The sequence below is a fragment of the Leptinotarsa decemlineata genome, unplaced genomic scaffold (assembly GCF_025532065.1).
Source record: "Leptinotarsa decemlineata unplaced genomic scaffold, Ldec_3_MD MMD2_P_RNA_scaffold_9, whole genome shotgun sequence".
Classification (NCBI taxonomy): domain Eukaryota; kingdom Metazoa; phylum Arthropoda; class Insecta; order Coleoptera; family Chrysomelidae; genus Leptinotarsa; species Leptinotarsa decemlineata.
Window position 1 is genome coordinate 12046433 of NW_027412536.1, and position 20411 is coordinate 12066843.

Below are 20411 nucleotides of genomic sequence, written 5' to 3' on the forward strand. Positions count from 1 at the left end.
CCATACAATGGTACAATCGAGCTTTCATTGCCACCCTCACATGGTTGAGAATCTCGGGAGTTATTTCTCTGCAATGCTTCTGCAATTCTGTCTCAAATCTTCTTATGTTGTTGATTCTATCTCATACATATTAGACTTCAAATGACCCCATAGAAAGAATTCTACAGAAGTGAGATTCGTAGACCTTGGTGGCCATTCTGTAGGCCCTCATCTGGCAATCCAGAGACCAGGAAAATGATCATCTAAAAATAAATTTATATCCTCCTCAATTGCCCTATTGATGCATGGTATTATTCGATTCTCCAACATATCCAAATATTTATTACTAGTAAAATTATCATAGATAAAAAAAGGTCCTATGATGTGGTCACCTAAAATTCCTACCCAAACATTCAGTTTTTGAGGTCGTTGGGTAAGAACTTGACGGTATAAATGAGGATTCGTATCACTCCAATATCGACAATTCTGCTGATTCACCTCTCCATTCAAACTAAACGACCTATCAGGTCATTTAGTTTGTATGATGAGTAAAACAAATTTTATACAAGAAATTCTGATGCAAGTTGATCCGTTCAGTGAGACTTTAACAAAACTCGATGAGTCTATCAAAGTCATCTTTTCATTGTTAACAGATCCAGTTTCCATAAATTTTTTCAATAATTCCGAAACGTATTTGTGTCGTACATTTTGTCCTGAATGATTATCATTGAACATACGGGCAGGAGCTCTAGCACTATTTCCATTCTGATAGTACAAATTCACTATTTCAATCCTTTCTCGAAGCGTATAAACCATTGCTTCTCAATAATTCACAAAAACTGAAACACCAATTGTAACTTCACCTGGTAGGTATCATCGTTATTGTAGAATAAGACAAATACAAAATGAAGAGAATATCGAATTCAAACTTAACTAGGCAAAATAAGACTTTTTTGAATTATATTTTACAAAAACCCCTATGAAACCTAGGCCACAGATTGTATAGAAGTTCATTCAGGGTGGCTCGTTTTCAACTCGAATAATTTTTAGCTTCAGACCATAATGTATTGTACTTTGTTGAAATCTGTTCATCATGGAACATCTGATAATGCAATACAATTGATCTATTGAAAAAAATGGTGACATGCATATGTCAAAATGTGTTCCCCTGTATACTATTGTTGAAGTGTTTTTTATTCTTCCTGAAAGTCATTGTTCCAAAAGTTATTCAGGTTTTCAACTCAGATAATTTGTAGCTCCCGAACCATAAGCTTCAGACCATTCTTCCAGGATCATTCTTCCAGGATTGGTTTACTCCAAGTCGTTTATTTACATTTCGAAGCTTGATACCAAACAGTTGTTGGACCACAGTAGGGATGAATCACGATGTCTAACAGGCCTTCTTATAGGTCACTGTCATTTGAATCATCATATGCAGAGACTCGAACTATTTGAAGACAGTGTCGCCTCTGTTTGGAAAATGATGAAACAGCAGAGCACATACTTTGTGCCTGCCCCGCTAGGGACCAAATCAGGTTTTCAGAGTTTGGCAGAGACGTACTCTCACCATCTAACTTGAAAGACCACTCACCATACAAACTAATCGGCTTTGTTAAGAAGCTGGGTTTATTTGGTCGAGTGTGAATAGGTGTGAGCCATAATAAACTCTTGCGGGTTGCAGTGGAGGGTCGAATAGAGCCACTCACTTTGGACCTAACCTAACCTAAATATAAGACAAGTTCCACAATCAGGAGAACACAAATTCATTCGTGGAACTTGTCCTCAGGTATAAATCGAATCGATTTCTGAGTATTCTGCCAGTTTGACCAATATATACCTTAGGACAAATTCCACAATCAAGAGTTCATAAATTAAGTTGTGGAACTTGTCCTGAAGTATATATTGGTCAAACCGGCAGAACATCCAGGAATCGCATCTAGAAACATCATTTGAGCTATATAAAAAAGAAACAAGTCCAAGCACTGAGCCTTGAGGAACTCCAAACTTAATGAAACTACTACCTGGGAATGTATGTGTTTTCAAAATCTCGAATGATGAAATTTCTAGACTGCAGATCAAAGAATTTCATTTCAAAATATTATACAGTGCACGCATTTTGATCTGATAAACTCATTTTATCTTTAAAAAATACTAACTCAGTAGGAATTTAGGTAAAATTTACCTAAAGCAACAGAAGTACCTGTATTGAGGCGTTCGGACCGTATAAAAAGACACACAACAGGATACCATATATATATATATATATATATATATATATATATATATATATATATATATATATATATATATATAATATATTTATAAAGCGATGGGTAGTCTTGACTGACTAGTTAAGGAGAAATACGGAATAATGTTGGGGATGCAGTCAAAAATTGCTGGGCTGTTGTTTAAAGAATACTCTTTGTTATATGGTCGAGCTTTCGAGAATGTTTATTCCCTTTATCAAGACATCTACAATAAATTGATAACATTGAAGCAAAATTGTAAAACAATAGATAAAAAGTACTTACTAACTTGAGGTTATATTAAAAAGTCGAAAATTTCACTGAGAAACACAAAAAAGTCCTTTTCATTATGTAGAAAAGTGTCAAAGATTAAAATTTTTATGGTTTAAAGAAAATATATATATAAACTTTATTCAGAAATAATTTCAAATTTTATTTTAACGGCCATGCATGGCACTTACTAGTGGCGCGGTAGCAACTAGAAAGAAAGGAAACAGGAAATATCTGCAAATTGATAATTGACATTATGACATTTGAAGTTTAAAATTTGAAAATTGACAATATAACTAAACCAGGATTACCAAAAGGTATACCAAACAACAGTGATTACACTAGCAGTCTCAAAAAGTATCTGAAAATGGATACAGTGCTGCCAAGTACTCATAAAAGAAGTGAGTAACAAGACTCAACACTACCTCCAAACTCACACACTATCTGTTACTTTGGGAACCTGGGGGAATCAGTTCCAATTTCAAAATATAATTATAAATATTACTAAGATTGTTAATCTCAGTCTTTTTGTTCATATTGTTTGTATTCCTTTTGATAAAGAACATTTCTTTAAACAGCCGTTTCTGTAAATTACTTTCAGTACACAATACTCTAACTTCGGTGTAATTCATTGTGTGTTTTGTGTTGATGACATGTTCAACCAATGCACAGGTAGCTTTGTTCATATTACAATCACTTTTATGTGACGTTATACGTCACATAAATATATATATATATATATATATATATATATATATATATATATATATATATATAATATATATATATATATATATATATATATATATATATATATATATATATATATATTCTGAATTTTAGAAAACATTTAAACAATCATCTCCGCAATTCAAATTTTCATACATATCCAATAAGAAATGATAACTTCATTAGATTGGAAAAACATTCAACTTATTTATATGAAAACAGTCCATCCTACGTAGGAGCAAAGCTTTTTAATAATCTTCCCGATTACATAATGAATGAAAATAAATAAATGAATTTCAAACAAACCCTGAAAAAACTCCTAATCAACGGTTCTTTTTACAATGTCGCTGAATATCTTAAGTCGATGAGAGTGTATTGTATAAATATTTAATATACTTTTTTTTCTTTTTTCCTTGTGTTTGTGTGATACTTTCATATATTTATTTGTTGTATCTCACGTTTTGTAAATATTTTTATGTATGTATAACGTCGACGTATCCTATATCAACTTGTGATCATGAAGGATTTAATAAATTATTATTATTATTATTTATACTTTGTTGAAATCTGCTCATCATGAAGCATCTGATAATGCGAATCAATATAGGGTGATCCATTAAAAACATGCTCTGGGGGTTCGATAGGGGAAGTAACATAAAATGTGAATATGTCAAAATGTGTCCCCCTGTATACTACGGTTGACGTGTTTTTTTATGTTGCCTGCAAATCATTGTAACAAAAGTTATTCAGGGTGGCTCGTTTTGAATGGAATGCACTGTATAAATCAAATAGAAATCAAGACGTGGAAATCTTTGGAAATCTTGCAGACCTGCAGATGTAACACTAAAAAGGAAAGGAAAACCGCGGACACGTGTTTCTGGCTATTGGTCCCATCAGCGCCGTGCGTTCAAGTGGAAATATGAGCAACACCTGGTTACCAAAAAAAGAATACATCACACATGCACGGAGTCCAACGATTATGGACATACAGGATTGCTCACTTTTGCGATTTTGTTAGACACGTCACGTGATCTCGTGACGTAACAGTGGTGACTCTGGATTGATTCGGTACTGCACTTTTAAATTAAAATAAACAAATTTCATGTAAATCCCTTATTAAAATATTATTTTTATATAGGGTTGAATACCTAATATAAATGGATTGATACTAAGTAAAAATTTTATGAAATCTAATTATTTTAAAAGCTTCATTTAAATATTCAACAATCTTAGTTTTCTGAATGACAGTGGAAAGTACAGTTGGTATTGTTTGAAATATTAATACTTCAGACTTTTTAATCAGAGGAAAAACTGTTCAAATCAAACATTCTTGCAAGTCAATGAGGTGGGTGGCACTTCGATTATTGGCACTTCCAATCATTTTTATAACATTCTTCCTATTGTTGATACCCTCTTAACGAAACCTCTCGCCACAGTTGCCGATTTCCATCCTACTTGTTAGATTTCGATTATATGTTTTTATAAAACAAGTAAATCTCACGACAAACTTTCATAACACAAACATTGTGTAATGTAAAAAATTGATGGGTTTAATTATTTTTTTAGCATGTTGCTTAAAAAAAGTGTTTATTATCATTTATTTGAATATGAAAGGAATCCTGATGTCATACACATTTTTCATTATTGATTCTTATTTGTATTTTTCAGTAAGAAGATTTCAATGCGTATCAAATCTCATATTGTTTCTCATAATGTTTTGGTGTCCTGGCAAGGATTTAAAAAGGATATTTATAATACAAAAATGCATTATAAGATTAATTTTTATATAGCTGTAATGGAATACAGCTGTGAACCATCAATATGTTTGTTGAAATATGTCAACTTTGTGAGAAAAAAATCTGTCCACTTTTACAACCAATGCATCGTCCCATAATTAATGCACACCTCATCTGAATTTGAAAACTCTCATCAGTTTAGTGCTATTCCGTTTTTATAGTAAATTGACTATTTTTCAAACTCGAAATCGGGCAATATATTTTATGATAATTCTAAGAGATTCTTAATTGAGAAATGTTTTTATAGTGTATAGTATAGTACAGTTTCACATGCTTTTACTAAAGTTGTGATTCAATATGTACTTTGTATAAGGAGTACCTATGACATAGGTCACATACCATATGTACATATGTAAGTATACCGTGGGTTCTGGTAAATGCCCGCCGGAAAACAACTACGTCCCCGACTAATACCACGCTGAACATTGAATTATATCTGTCAGACATTCACCATAACCTACGGTGTAGGTAATTTAGGACAGATGGATTTTTCGAGATTTTATTTCGAAATATTCTGTTTCTTATATGTATGTACCTCTCCTCGATACGTTATTCAAACTCATTTAGATTCCTGTCAGAGTATTGATACATGAGATGTTTCTTTCCCTTTTGGGGCTTTGTTCACGAGATAGAGCTGTTAGTAGTTAACAATGTTTCTCTTAGACAAGGTTTCATATATGCAGTTGAGCCGCGTTGAAATTAATCGATCTCCAGGAACTTTGTTGTTTGGGTTGGATCTCACCTGCAGTGATGGGAGGTCATACCCCGAAATCGGTGTGTGGGTGATCTATTCGAATCATTTCAGCATGGTCCTCCTGCTGGATGAACGAGAAACATTCGCAAGACTAACCTCTGTGAGGTATCTTGTATAAATGTCTGTCGAATGTAATTCAATGTCCATCGTGGTATTAGCCGAGAAAGCAGTTCTTTTCCTTCAGGCATTCACCAGAACCTACTATATACGTACTTTAGGAGAGATGCTTCCACATTTTATTTCGAAATATATATTTCCTCGATACGGTATTCAAACTCACTTGGATTTCTGTCAACAAATCATAAATAATTGGCGAGTAACTCCGACTCGATCGAAAATAGAAAGGTAATTGATTCCAATGGCATTTTCATTGATTGCATGAATTAGGAACTCATATACTATTATTGTGTAATTGAAAAAATAATTTCAGGCGTTCATTTTTTATATGTAATTACTATTCAGTAAAGTGGAAAGAACAAAAATCGACGTGGAGTTTTTTGGATAATGGACACAAACATCGACCATTAATGAATCTACTGAGGAATGATAATTTCAAAATTATTCATGAATATGCTGTCTGTTCAAAAAGAAGATGAATTTTCATTTTTATTTATGTTCATGCAGCTGCAGTTTCATAAAAATGTATCATCTTTCCATCAACCGATTTCCTAGACTCTTTGAAGCTCAGTAGATACTTGTTAGGAAAACAAGAGGATTGTTCCAAATTCTTGGGGTTCTTGTTGAATAATCTTCGTGAACAGGAAAATGGCAGAATCAATACCCCTGACCGCTCTGGATTGAATGTTTCCGTACAGTCTATCTCGTCTTGTGTTTATAGATCTTTTGCTGGAAAAATCTTCACTAGTTTACTTTGTAGTAAATGTTCTAGAGGTAGCAAAAACGTATGTAACTTTCTGGTACTTCAACTAGCGTTTTCTAATCCGTGCAAAGCTTATTGTTAAATCATCTGAAAATAGTACTTTTAACGGGTGATCAACTGTATTGCCAAATATGCGCCAAACTAACTGACTATTATAAGACAAAAAGTATAGCTGAGTCACCAGTCAATCTAATAATAACGCTGATGATCTTCAAATATGACTCGACCCCTGACAGAAGCACCAAACTCTTACGAAGGTTCGAAGTAGATGAGCACTTCAATCTAGCAGACCACTATTATAGTCTTTACGCAGTCATTGTTTACTGGGGTTCTGGCGTTGAATCTGTTCATTATTATGCATTGACGAAACAGACTGGTTTAAGTTTGACGATAGTGGTGTCACTAAATATTCTGGTGATATCTTGGATTTATTGGAGCCTCTGGAGACACCATACATTTTATTTTATTAAAGAGAGGGCTTTGGCAGATCAATATCATCAGATGATATGGGGCTGGGATTTTTCCAGGTTTTCTTGCATCTGAAAAAGCAAATGCGCCACTGAAATCAATCAAGTCATCCCGGAGCGCCAATTAATTTTTGTTGTTTCATAATTTCATAATTTGTATTACTTTTTTTTATATATTGAAAACAGAGCATTCTGAATTTCAATAATGGAAATTTACAGATAAGTCCGCAAAAATTGAACAATACATTCATTTATTCATCAATATATATTTGGTCCCCAGTCAAAGTAGTTTTCCTCAGATGTAATACATTTGTGACAGCGTTTTTTCCAATCCTCCAAGCAGTTCTGATATGCACTTTTTGGTATGTCCTTGAACTCTCTCAGCGATTCGTTTTTTATCTCCTGAATCGTCACAAAACGCGGTCTTTTCATGGGTCTCTTCAATCTTGGAAACAGGAATAAGTCGCAGGGGGGCAAATCTGGTGAATACCGTGGCTGAGACATGATTGCGGTGTTGTTTTTGGTAAAAAAAGTACGAACAAGCAAGGACGAGTGAGAAGATGCATTATCCTGATGCAAAAGCTATGATTTGTTTTTCCCCAATAGTGGATTTTCCTTCATATTGCTTCTCGAAAGCGGTATATAACTTCAAAATTATACTCCTTATACGACCATGTGGCAATAACTCCTGATACACTACGCCAATGCAATCGAAGGAAACAGTGAGCAAAACTTCAACATGTTAAAAAAGCATGCAGAGTTCAATCAAATGCATTTGATTGAACGTGGCATGCTTTTTTTGGTCTTGGCTCTCTTGGGCTCTTCCATTGGGACAATTGGACTTTGTTTTCGATGTCGTAACCATACACTGATGATTCTTCTTAGGACGTCATTCAACAATTCCTGAGCGATGCTCATGCGACGGTTTGTTTGATCACAATCCAGCAATTTTGGAACGAACTTCGCTGCCTGCCACATGCTTCATGACCAACATTTTCGAAAAAATTGCATGACATGAGCCATCTAATTGAGATTCGAGAATTATCCATAACAATTCTCTTCACTTTTTCCAACATTCGTCATTCTCATCTTCTTGACCTTATGTGAAAAGCTTGTACCACTGACTCGGAGTACAATCACCGTATGCCACTGTCAATATTTCGAATGTTCTTGAGCACTTAATTCCATTTTCTTACACAGAATTCGATGCAAAGTCTTTGATCAAGATGCAAAACACCTCCAACTTCTAACAAACTAAAAATGCTAAACAGCTGAAACTTTGAATATATGTTCGAGACGAGTCTACCAACATACAAAAACGCTAATCGAATGTACTTAGCCAGCGATATTTGAACATTCACCTTATTATTTTAATAGTCCACAAGCGATTTACGAGTATGACAACATATATTTTGATGGAGAACTTCAAGAAAATAATGGGTACTTACTATTTACGTAATAGATTCCGTTTTGATCAACAAAACCATTCGGGAAGACAAATTGCGATTCGTAATCTAAATCTGAAACAAAAAGCAAATTCAGTTCACTGCTGAAGATGATGTAGTTACGATATATACATTATGAAAAATAATTATAGTGACTTTTGATTTGAGTGTTTGTTTACAAATGAATATAGTTTAAAAAACTAAAAAACACGCTTTTAAAGAACATCGAACTGAAAAGTTAAAAATATATATTTTTTAAAAAGCTTAAAACAATAACAAACGAAAAATACTAGTATTATTGTAAAAAATGCGACGGGCGCCTGATATACAAAAAATATGGCACAAACGCCCACGCTTTTTCCACAATAGTACTAGTATTTTTCGTTTGTTATTGTTTTTTATCTTATTCAAAAAAATATTTTTAAATTTTTAGTTCGATGCTCTTTAAAAGCGTGTTTTTTAGTCTTTTTAAACTATATTTATTTTATCTAAACTTTGGGATCAATCAGCCGTATATGTTTAGAAAAATGACCACTGATATTTTCAATGAAAACTTTTTACAAATACGTCGGTCGGTAGCTGGTCGGTTCGACGTGGATGCTTTGTTCAGTCACTCAAATTGACCGCCGTGTTTGTCAATGGTTCAAGCCTCAGGCTAAACGCTGAGTTTCACTTGCTATCGTCCAACCCGTGTTAGGAATCACACGTTAAAAGGTAAAACCTCGTTAGTACTTAGCTCGCACAAGTTTCGACTTCTGAGGGCTGTCGTTCGTAGGGGTGCGACAGCTGGTTAACGGAAAAACAGATTTTTTTTAAAAGTACAGACATCAAAAATAAAAACTATAGAGGAGAGATACATACGTATAAGAGAATGAATATTTTGAAATACATTTTGAAATATTAATATTTTTCATTTTGGATATCTGATGAGTTTTGATACTTGGGATGTTTTTCCCCGATTGAGGCTCTGTTCACGAGATGGAGTTGTAATTAGTTGAGAATTTTTCTCCCAGACACTTTGTTGTGAGGTATCTTGAATAAACGTCTGTCTGTAGGATATAACTCAATATCCAATGTGGTATTAGCCGGGGAAGTAGTTATTTTTCGATATACATTTACCAGAGCCTACTGTGTAGGTATTTTGGGAGAGATTAATATTTCGAAATATTCGTTTTCTTATATCATATACAAATCATGTACCGAACTTTCAGATACAAACTGAAAGAAAAAATACAGCCGAAACAACTACTTTCAAGGATATGAACATTGAACTACACTGTTTGTTATCATATCTTCTGGAGATATTTTGAAGATTCATTGAATATATTTCGAATTATTTTTTATTTATTTTGAATGGATGCATATCATTTATAAATATTTCGAATATCATATAGAAATCAGTCATATTATATAAGAAGATTGAATGTGGTTACTTTGAATATATTTTGAATATACTCATATATGTTTTAATCAAAATGTTACTTGAGGAATGATAAATTAGAAAAAGTATACCTGAAATTACTTCGCCGTGGGCTTTGTCGAGTAGAGAATGCTAGGCTAAACTGGCATCCAAAAATAAATTCATTACTCTCAGGTTTCAATGAATTTATTAATTTATTTTCGGTTAATTTCAAATCACGGATGATTATTAATACGTAGGGGGTGTGCTCTTAAAAAAATTTCACCTGCTCGAAAATATGTTAAATAAATTTAAAAATAGACCTATTTGAGCATTTTCATAAATTAATTCTGTTTCAAAGTTTTACCCATACGTGAGTAGAAATTCGCTTGTGCCCGAGACCATATTATTTTTATTTTTATATCATTTTTACATTATTAATCAAGGTTCGAAATTCCATTTCAAATACTAACATGTCAGCAGTTGATGAAAGATACTACTCACATTTCTTGTGAAACTATTTAAAATTTTACTTTTCCCTACATTCTTGATAGTTTTATCTATCCATTGTTATATATCTGAATTGCCATGATGAAACTGCTATCAAGAATCTGAAAAAGACGAAATTTTCATTACCGGAACAGCGCGACAAAAAGGAACGAAATGTTTTCAAAATGAAATGTCCAATTAACAATATTTTTTAATAATATTTCAGATTAGGTAGTCATAGTTGAGGTCATTGCTCCTACTTAGTACTCTTCTTTTGTGTTACAATTAGATTGAAGTCAATCATTGTATAGTGACACACGAGTTGATCATTACCAAAAAAGAGACTATCTAGTGGGAGTAAATTATCGTCAATCAGTTTTGGATAAATGCGGAACCAACTAGAACGGTCTTGAACTCAAGTCAACAACATGGCTTATTATTCGGTCTCAACGTGTTCTATTATTTCATTGAAATGTGCATGTACCATATATTCAATTCCGTCTTTTTAAAATAATTGAATTTAAAGCATCCTTCCTGTTAATATTATTGCTCGGCGGAATGGAGAGTAGTTAGTACATTACCTTGGTAAATATTAATTTACAGATGTGAAAGTTGATGGTTCAATTTGAATAGATTTTTCTTTCACGGAAAATGTCGCTGTTGCCTGTATTTTATTATGACACATTATGCAGGAATACTTATACATAGTGAATCTCCAGGAACTGCACCGATCGATTGAAAAGAATCTGAAAATTTTACAATACAGTAAAGTCGAGGGTGGCAACTCGGCTAAAATATTTTCAAAATATCGGCACTTTCAGTTATACCGGAAGTAGCTGTCAATTTCATTATTTCAAGCGGAACACCCTATATATTATTACATTTTTGGATTCTAAATCAGAATCTAGATACTTTTTGTGTATAACGTCAAAAATGATTTTTGCAGACCCTACAATAATTATCAATTTTTATGTTTTGGTCGGGTTCCTTGTAGAGTAGAACCAAATTCAATTGACTTTCTATGGAATTTCGATATTCATTAATACGGGATGGTCAAAAAAAAGAATATAAATGAAATTTACGGAACCGTCTAAAATGACTTTTTCAAATGAGAATCCTCCATTTTTATGATTTAATCGTATTGAGCATTAAAAACAAGGGTAACTTTGTATAAGGATACCTACCTATTCCGAAAATTAGTAGTTTTTTGATTATTTGCAATTTATTATTTTTCTATCAAGAGAATACCCACTATATGGTTTCTAAATTCTGTAAAAAAAATCATGCCGGGACGATTGAATTACAGAAACGAAGATTATTTAAATTTATTTATTTATTTACGGAGAATGTGATGAAGCTATTTCAAGGAGATGTCATACATTTGCGACCTGATTTCCGGAAATAAAGAAACTATCACCAAATACATCATTTTTGACATAAAAACTTAAATATGTCAAAAACGGTTAGACTTATACGAGTAGGACATTATACACAAAAAGTATGTAGTTTCTGATGTAAAATCAAAAAATGTATTAATATATATGCTGATAATTTGAAATAACGAAGTTGACAGCTACCTCCGGTATAACCGGAAGTGCCGACATCACAATCGATCGATGCAGTTCCTGCAGAATGTACTGGGAATAATGTTCAAAAATATGCGTTTGTTACCCATTGTTTTATTATATTTCCAAAAATATTAGTATAGTATGAAAACTCAACCATTTATCTACAATATCAAACTAAACGAAACTACGGAATGAAAAACCATAGCATGTCACTAAATGTGTTAGGTGAAACAAAATATGACAATTTTAAATCTCAAAATTGAAACTGACATTCGATACTTTTTGTAAACATATTTCTAACATATTCCTAACTTGCATAGTTATATGTTCCTTATTTCGTCAAGTTTCAATATCATTTTAACAGTTTTGATTACATAACTGAAGACAAGCAGCTACAACCAGATACGAAATGAAAATAAGACCAAACGAAGAAAAACGAAAACACGAATCTGGCCATTTTTTTGAACTATATCTGAATCGAAAATATGACCAAGAAGAATAAAAAGTGAAATTGGAAGAACAACAAGGATAATTATAAAATTTTATTCAAAACAAGAAAAGGCAACTCAGCTTCCAGAAAAATTCTCAAGGTGTCCGCGAGAACAAACTAAATAAACAGCAAAAACAGGTAAGACGTCATCTTGAAAAATATACTTTATGTACTGTGAACGATCAGGGTTCAGACCGGGACACAATTGTGCTACAACCTTACCTGAAATTGTTATTGATAGTATAAGAGAAGCAGATGCAGGAAAAACAACTTTTCTTATTGTCTTAGATTATTCAAAGGCATTTGATACGGTAAACTATTGAATATTACTCTCTATTTTACATTTTATAGGTTTTCAGGACAGTGCTATTAGTCTTATGTGTGATTATTTACAGGACAGAAGTCGATATGTGAAGACAGCTGTGGGTATGTCAGCGAGAGAAAATGTCACTGGTGGGGTTCCACAAGGGTCTATACTTGGCCTAGTATATATACAAGTAATTTCATTTCGAGCATTACAACTTGTAAAGTCCACTTTTATGCTGATGATACACAGCTGTATCACTCATACAGAACTTCGATTTAGAAAACATATTGACTCTTGTCTTCAAAAGGCTTATTGTTCATCAAAATGCTTCACTCTCAGACATGTTCTTTCAAAATCACTTAAAAAAATGTTAAGTTATACACTTGTCCTGAGTCACTTTGACTATTGTGATGTTCTGTATGTTTAGATTGTAACGATATCAATCGTAAAGAAAAAAAATCAGAATTATTGTCTCAGATTGATCTACGGTATTCGCAAATATGATCCAATACCTCATAAGCTAAGATCCGCAAAATGTTTAAAAGTGAAAGATCGTCGAAAATTTCATTTTCATATTTCAACCTATTCAATTATCAGCAAACAGTGTCCCCCATGTCTTCATAATAAAATAAAATATAGGACAGATATACATAACCTTAATACACATCATAGGGATCATATCTAGCTTCTACCTTACAAAACTTCTCTGTTCCAAAAAAGCTTTACATACAATGTCTTCAAGCTATATTATGAAATCGACCCACCACTTCGTACTACGAAACTATATTAATTTCGAAACATTGGCCGAAAATGTATATCTCAATATTTCCACATGTAATATTCAAACTTCAACATTTCTAAAATTATTTTTTTTTGCACGCGAACAATTATGATTGCACTAATGTTAACCTGGGGCTGAACTAGAACTTTCCGCAGTTGTTTTCAACTCCATTTTGCATTCGTGTTCCATATTATTTCATAGGTATATATATATACTTTTTTGTCATACTTTTTGAAATAGTTTTATGTTTATATTCGACCATGTAATTGATTGTGAATAAAAAATTATTATTATTCCCTGAATACATCTTACTAATCAGTCAATACAGTTTTTCATTTGGAGCCTAAAGCTTTATCTGTAGGTGGAAACTTTTGGCTGGCGCTCTTCAGGCGTAGGTAGGTTCACAATCTAGAAAGAAACTGATCGGTTATCAGTCTGCGACTATCTTCGTCAGATAAGTAACCAACACAAATATATGGTTTGGGAAGTAGGTTCCCTGGTAACCATTTCGAGGAGACACTCTCCCACAGTTGCAGATTCATCTGATTTTTTCCTGTTGAGCGATGAGTTGCTTCCTGAGTTGCTAACGATGAGGCCTCATTTAGGAGGATTCTCACCTTGTGCTTCTCGCTGCAGGGTGAGTTCTTCAGGAGACATGTATTTTTGATCGAAACTGAAGAATATGAAAAAACTCTTAATTAGACACCAACAGATTTACCAAACAAAACTTTAAAAGGAGCCCTAGGCAATCTGCACGAAGCTAAATTCAATTGACGCTCATAATTCAGGTATACAAATACTGCAATTCATTTGTCTTCAATTATATGGAAAAAGGGGGAGTGGATAACTGGAGATTTGGGGCAGTCAAAGTTAGTTTTCAGAAAATGAGGGCATATGGATAATCAATATTCAGCGACGGTCATCCCAAATTCTCTTCCATTGGACAAAATACTAGTCATTTTCAACAATATTTTGAAAACTCTTGCTGGATGACTTCAATGAGCTACTGGAATGAATTGAAATGTAATAATCTAAGATGACTGAGTGCAATGAAAATCCCACAATGAAAGAAGTCCAAAATATTGATACTGGAATAAAACAAATTTCAGAATTGATTCTGAAAACGAAGCATCCAAATGAGGAGCAGTTGGAAAATGAAGCTTGATACAAAGCTAATACATCAGATATTAGTCCAGATGAACTTGCCACAAAGTACTAGTTTTTTCTGTCAGAATTATATGTCAAAGAAGTTCTGAAACAAATTTATAATAGTTGCCATGGAGAAAATTGTAACCCGAATTTTCGAATTGTTCAAGAGGAATTGAGGTTTCACAAAACTCATCGAGAAACAAAATAAAGAAATGAATTAAGATCACAAAGTAATCAGGACTTGCAAGCAGTATGAAGACGATCAAAAATTCTTGAAAAGTCATATTCAAATGAGGTGATTCTGTTTGGTATTGTCAACAACCTAAAAAAAATTGAGATGAAATTAGGATGGAATATTGGATTGATCCTTGAGTCTTAACAAAGAAGATACCAACATTGCTTCAGAGGTTAAATTCCATATTACAATCTCAGTTGAAATAAGTGTCAAAGAATTTAATTGCATTGAAGAAAGAATATTAACCGAAAATTATTCTAAATATTTCGGAACCCAAAAACGTCATTAGCCACGACTCACAAGGTAGTCCGAAAGGCACAAACAATTCTTGATCATGGTCTACCATAGTTGACGTCAGTCACGAATAAAATCCACATAAATTGGTGAACTTGACTCATTCCAATATTACTAATTCAATGCTATCATACACTGTACAGAATGAAGAGGAGAAATATATAGTAAATATTTCCGGTTTTCCTGCAGCTGAAAAAGCAAATGCGCCACTGGAATTAATCAAGTCGCCCCGGAGCGCCAATTAATTTTGGTTGTTGTATCATAATTTCATAATTTGTATTACTTTCAATGAAACTTTTAGGACTTAAATGAAAAGGTAATTTTTATATTAGTGAATTGCGCTTACCTGTCGATTGGTGATCGGGAGTTCCATTACCAGTGGAGTTTCCCGTCGAGGTTGTGGAAGTACCCGTAGACGTTTGTGTCTGATAACTTCTAGGTTTATTCAAGTAACCCTTCTTAAATAGTACATCTTGCCTAGGAGTCGTGATTCTGGTGTATTCGTCTGAAAAGATAATATATGATAATGAAAGTACAAATGAATGAGGTTTTATTGATTTTCTATTCATAGTCATATTCATATTCTATCACAGATATTTGAAACGGGTTATCGAAACCAACATTGAATGTCGAGGTCAATAATACATGATGGAGAACACCAGTTTTCCCATACAGGAAAAAACAACTTTCTACTTTTGTACAATCATGCCAAGTAAAAAATATATTCAAATGATTTACAAATTATAGTAATGTCTAAAAATGATTGGGATAGGTTCATTTTTCGTAATACTATCGAACAGAAAACTTGAAACAGACCTACAGGAGAGAATAAAAACGAAACTCAGCCTGACATAATCGACTATCATTGGATACCTCTCAAATACTTTAACGGACAATTTCACTTTCTGCTTCGATAAGTTTGTTGGTGGTTAAAATGGACACCAATATGTTGCTGGAATTGCAAAGGCGTCTTCTCAAAAGATTGGAACACTGTTCCGAACCATCCATTGAGTTACAGGCTCTGAGACTGGTCGAAAACACCATCGCGGAGATGAATCGTAACAGAAATGTCCATGTCGTCTTATTAGACATCTCGAAGGCCTTCGACCAAGTTTGGCATTAAGGCCTTCTGCATAAATTAATTGAGTTCGACCTGCCTCGGGGCCTGATCCGGTGGATTGGGTCTTTCCTGAAAGACAGAACATTTCAGGTTAGAGTAGAGGGCTCCCTATCTGACAACAGAGAGATCCTCGCTGAAGTGCCACGCTGTACTCTCTTTACACCAGCGTCCTCCCGAGGTCCGAGTATGTGAAGATATCCCTCTACGCCGACGACACGACTCTCCTTTCATCTTCCATGGGTCCGGAGCTCGGGACTGTCTACATGCAAAGTGCATTGGACGACCAAAGGCTAAGGCGATAACCATGGGAAGAACGATATCTTCTCCGACCAGAAAAGTGAGGACCTCTGGAAGGGAGATCGACTAGCAAGCGCGGGTAAAGTACCTCGGTCTTCTAATAGATCGTAGGCTCACCTGGAACCCGCACTTTATAAGCATGAAGGCAAAGATCGAGGGTCGGGTGGCAAGCCTGTACTCTCTGATAAGTAGACGATCAAAACCAATCCTTAAAAACAAAATTACGATCTACAACACGATGTTCAAGCCTGTCATCATGTATGCTTCAGGCGTCTGGGGACAAGCGGCTGCGTCCAACGCATCTCCATCCTGGAGACTTTACAAAACAAAATACTACGGATGATTGTGAATGCTCCGTGGTTCATGCGGAATGAAGCCATCCGCAGAGATTTGCAGCTGCCTTCCATTCAGCAGTCGAGGTATCGGCGAGTTTTCGATTGTGCGGAAACTCACGATAATCCGTTAGTCAGGGAAGCTATAGATTACGCTGTAGACGACCCCTCCCGATATAGAAGGCCCCAACAGTCTGTCGAATGAGGCCCTCATGTCCTCCGTTAATAGATGAATAGTATCTTCATTCACCTCACCCCAGCCAGGAAGGGGTACACTGCGAAGGGCGGTACTGATGTCTGAGGACGTTCATGCCACCACCAAAAATCAGTTATGACCCATTTGTCTCTCTGACAAAAGCCAGTCTGAAGGGTAAGGGAGCTAGGCTCCAGCTTGAATGAAATCAAGATGATGATGACGAACTTTTCCGAACCAGAAAACTGTACACAACCTTCTTTGTATTGTTCTCACGTCTGGAGCTCTACCCCTAAGCATACCCTGAAGCTGCTGAATTCCATCCAGAAAAGAGCCATGCGCCTGATTGGAGACGCGAACATCACTTGCAACCTTGATAGTCTGGAATATCGAAGAAACGTTGGGGATTTGTCTCAATCCTATAGACCCTTTCACATGAAGTTTTGATTCCACCAAGAGCGGTATATATATCAGAAATACGCGACGGTGTGGCTGCTCGCCGTTTTGAGGTTCAACAAAAAGGTAAAAAAGTAGCAGATAGTGTGTTTTGATAATGCTACATCTCCAAAACCAGTGAATGATTAAAACATCGGCTGTGAAGATGCTTCCAAACGTGATATGAACAATGCAACGATATACATAAACGACATTATACATTTTGATGATAAAAACCACTATGTATGTACTCGACTAGGATTGGCTCATAGCCAATTGGTTAAATCTGTGATGAAGCTATAACCTTTTTGTTGTAAGAGAGGCCCTCATTCATATTAGTGGTTATTGCAACTATTGAGCTTTCGTTTCATAAGCCTGCTTATGGCTACATGCCTCAACAATGAATTAATTAATATAGGGTTGATTTATGGTAACCTGATTTGAAAGTTAATGATAAAATTTAAAATTATTGCATGAGCCATTACTTTGAAATTGGAAGGATCAAATGTCTCATTGGATAGAAAAATTGTTTGACAAGGCTTCGTACTAGGTGCAATGTGGAGTGTACCGTTTAATGGAGTATTACAAGATTTACGAGAAAATACAAAGTCAACAGACTTTGTATTTTCAGTAGTATAATTTATATGTAAATACGAAAAGTGCATAATTTTGAGTACAATTGAATAGGAACTGAGGAGATAAGATACAAAGTAACGACTAAAGACCTTGAGTTGGCAACAAAAAACTAAAGCTATTGTAGAGAATGAAAGGTAGAAAAAAAGCAGAAAAATATATCTTGTTATCAGTTACTGGAGCGAAATGTATCCACATCAATAGTTATTAGGACCGAGTTATTACCAAATATTGTTTAACTAAGGTGTGGAGAGATCAAGACTGATAAAAATGTAACGTCAAAATTAGCACAGCCTCAGAAAATATGAAGAAGGGGGATTTATACGTTGGTTGATTGAAAGTTAAAACCACGTTAAAACCTTTAGTTAGCACAAGGTTCGACTTCTGAGAGTGATCGTTCCTAGAAGGATGACAGTTGGTTAACAAATATACTTATATCAATCCTTAATTTCAATTGTAGGAAAATTATATTCCGTTGTTTGAAAAATAATGTTTGTTACATAAATGATTCCAAAGGCTATTAATATTACCAATCTCCTAATTAGATAACAATTGCACCATCAATTTCCTAAATGAAGGGCAAGCCCTACTGTTTGAGGTGTCGTCATTGATAGCGGAATACATATTCATGGCGGAATACTTAGTCAATCATTAATGGTACACCAAAACGATATGAACTAATGCATATGTTACACAAGAGTACACAAATAATCCATGAGCTGACAGAAGTACATTGTGTCACATTAATAACCTACCATCAATATAAAATGATGCAATCATATGAATAGGCTTAAAAATAAAACATTTACCACAATCGTGTGGAGAATAAATAAGCCTATTTTCTTGAAATCGACAAACAACTTTTATACGCATGGAAATGTCATGGGAACCTCTAATTATCCTATTTGGAAACTGCATTATTGAAATGAAGGTTTTTTTGTTAATGAACGCACGCAAGAGAAGCAATATACCCCAAATAATTCAGTTCCGGTCCATTTTTAGACTTTACTAATGATATATTTCATAACAGTAGATGATGTTACTTCGAACCCAAAACATGATATTTTTTCCTGCCAAAGTGCAATGGCTCCGATGAGTTGAGACAAATTTGGTTTGGAGAATTAATGAATCAGCGGTCAAATTTCATTCCATGGCTTTTCTGTACATTATTCATATGTTGCAGTGTATTACCAGAACTGTAGGGGACTGAATGCGATTTCAACTAAAATGAAATGAATTTTTTAGGTTTGTTTATAATGCTTTCGTCACATTTTGAAGCACTGGTTATCGCAAGCAAAATCAATGAAAACAATATTTTTGGTGTCATGCATATCTATCTATAGGGTGTTTCAAATTCGATCCTCACCATTGGGATCTCGGAAACTATGAGAAATACGAAGATGGTTAAAAATTGGAGCAAAGTTGCGCATTTACCTGACTAACAATATGCCGTTGAGAAAATTCTGAAATTCCGAGTATATCCGGAAAAAACAGAAATTTCGGAAAATGGTTTTTATTTTTTCTGGCTTTATTTTTCGAGGGATTCGAAAATAAATTGCACTTCTACATTGCCACTTTTTCTTGCTATATAATGGCGTTTTCAGATTTGCTATCCGACGTTTCGTCTTCCGGCCATCATCATCAACTTAATTTTTTCTTATCGGTGCTTCACTGGATTTTTTCTGTTTTGAATAGAACCATATTTTACCTTTTCAATGATGTATCATAATAAAAAAAATAGTTCTTATCATAATAGGCTTTGACTTTGATGTTTCTAAATTTGACTTTCAATTTGTTACACTCAATGACATTTTGTCATTGTACAAGTCATTGAATTTTTGGCTTTCACAAACGAAGAAAAAAGAGATATGATACAAATTTATTACAAATACGATAGAAACAGTGTTGCACGATTAATTTCCCTCTTCCTCGATCAACTAAACTCTTTAACAATGCTGTGTTGATGGTCCTCAACATTTTGATAATACCTCTGACCATAAACTCTATTTTTCAGTATACCCCATGAGAATGTATCCATAACACTTAAGTCTGGAGACCTTGCTGGCTACGTCAATGGCCCATTATTTCCTATCCATTTATCACCAAACCTTTCAGTCAGGTAA

General features: G+C 34.3%; 1 protein-coding gene across 2 annotated transcripts in view; it reads right to left on the reverse strand.

The window, feature by feature from the left end:
- The window catches only part of LOC111502785 (uncharacterized), a 142596-nt gene that overhangs the window by 25690 nt on the left and 96495 nt on the right, over positions 1–20411 (reverse strand). For both annotated transcript variants that reach the window (XM_074170630.1, XM_074170632.1), the window contains exons 3-4: positions 15625–15783; positions 8570–8641 (exon numbers count right to left, since the gene is read on the reverse strand). In XM_074170630.1, the coding sequence (XP_074026731.1) occupies positions 8570–8641; positions 15625–15783 (231 nt within the window). The remainder of the gene's footprint in view (positions 1–8569; positions 8642–15624; positions 15784–20411) is intronic.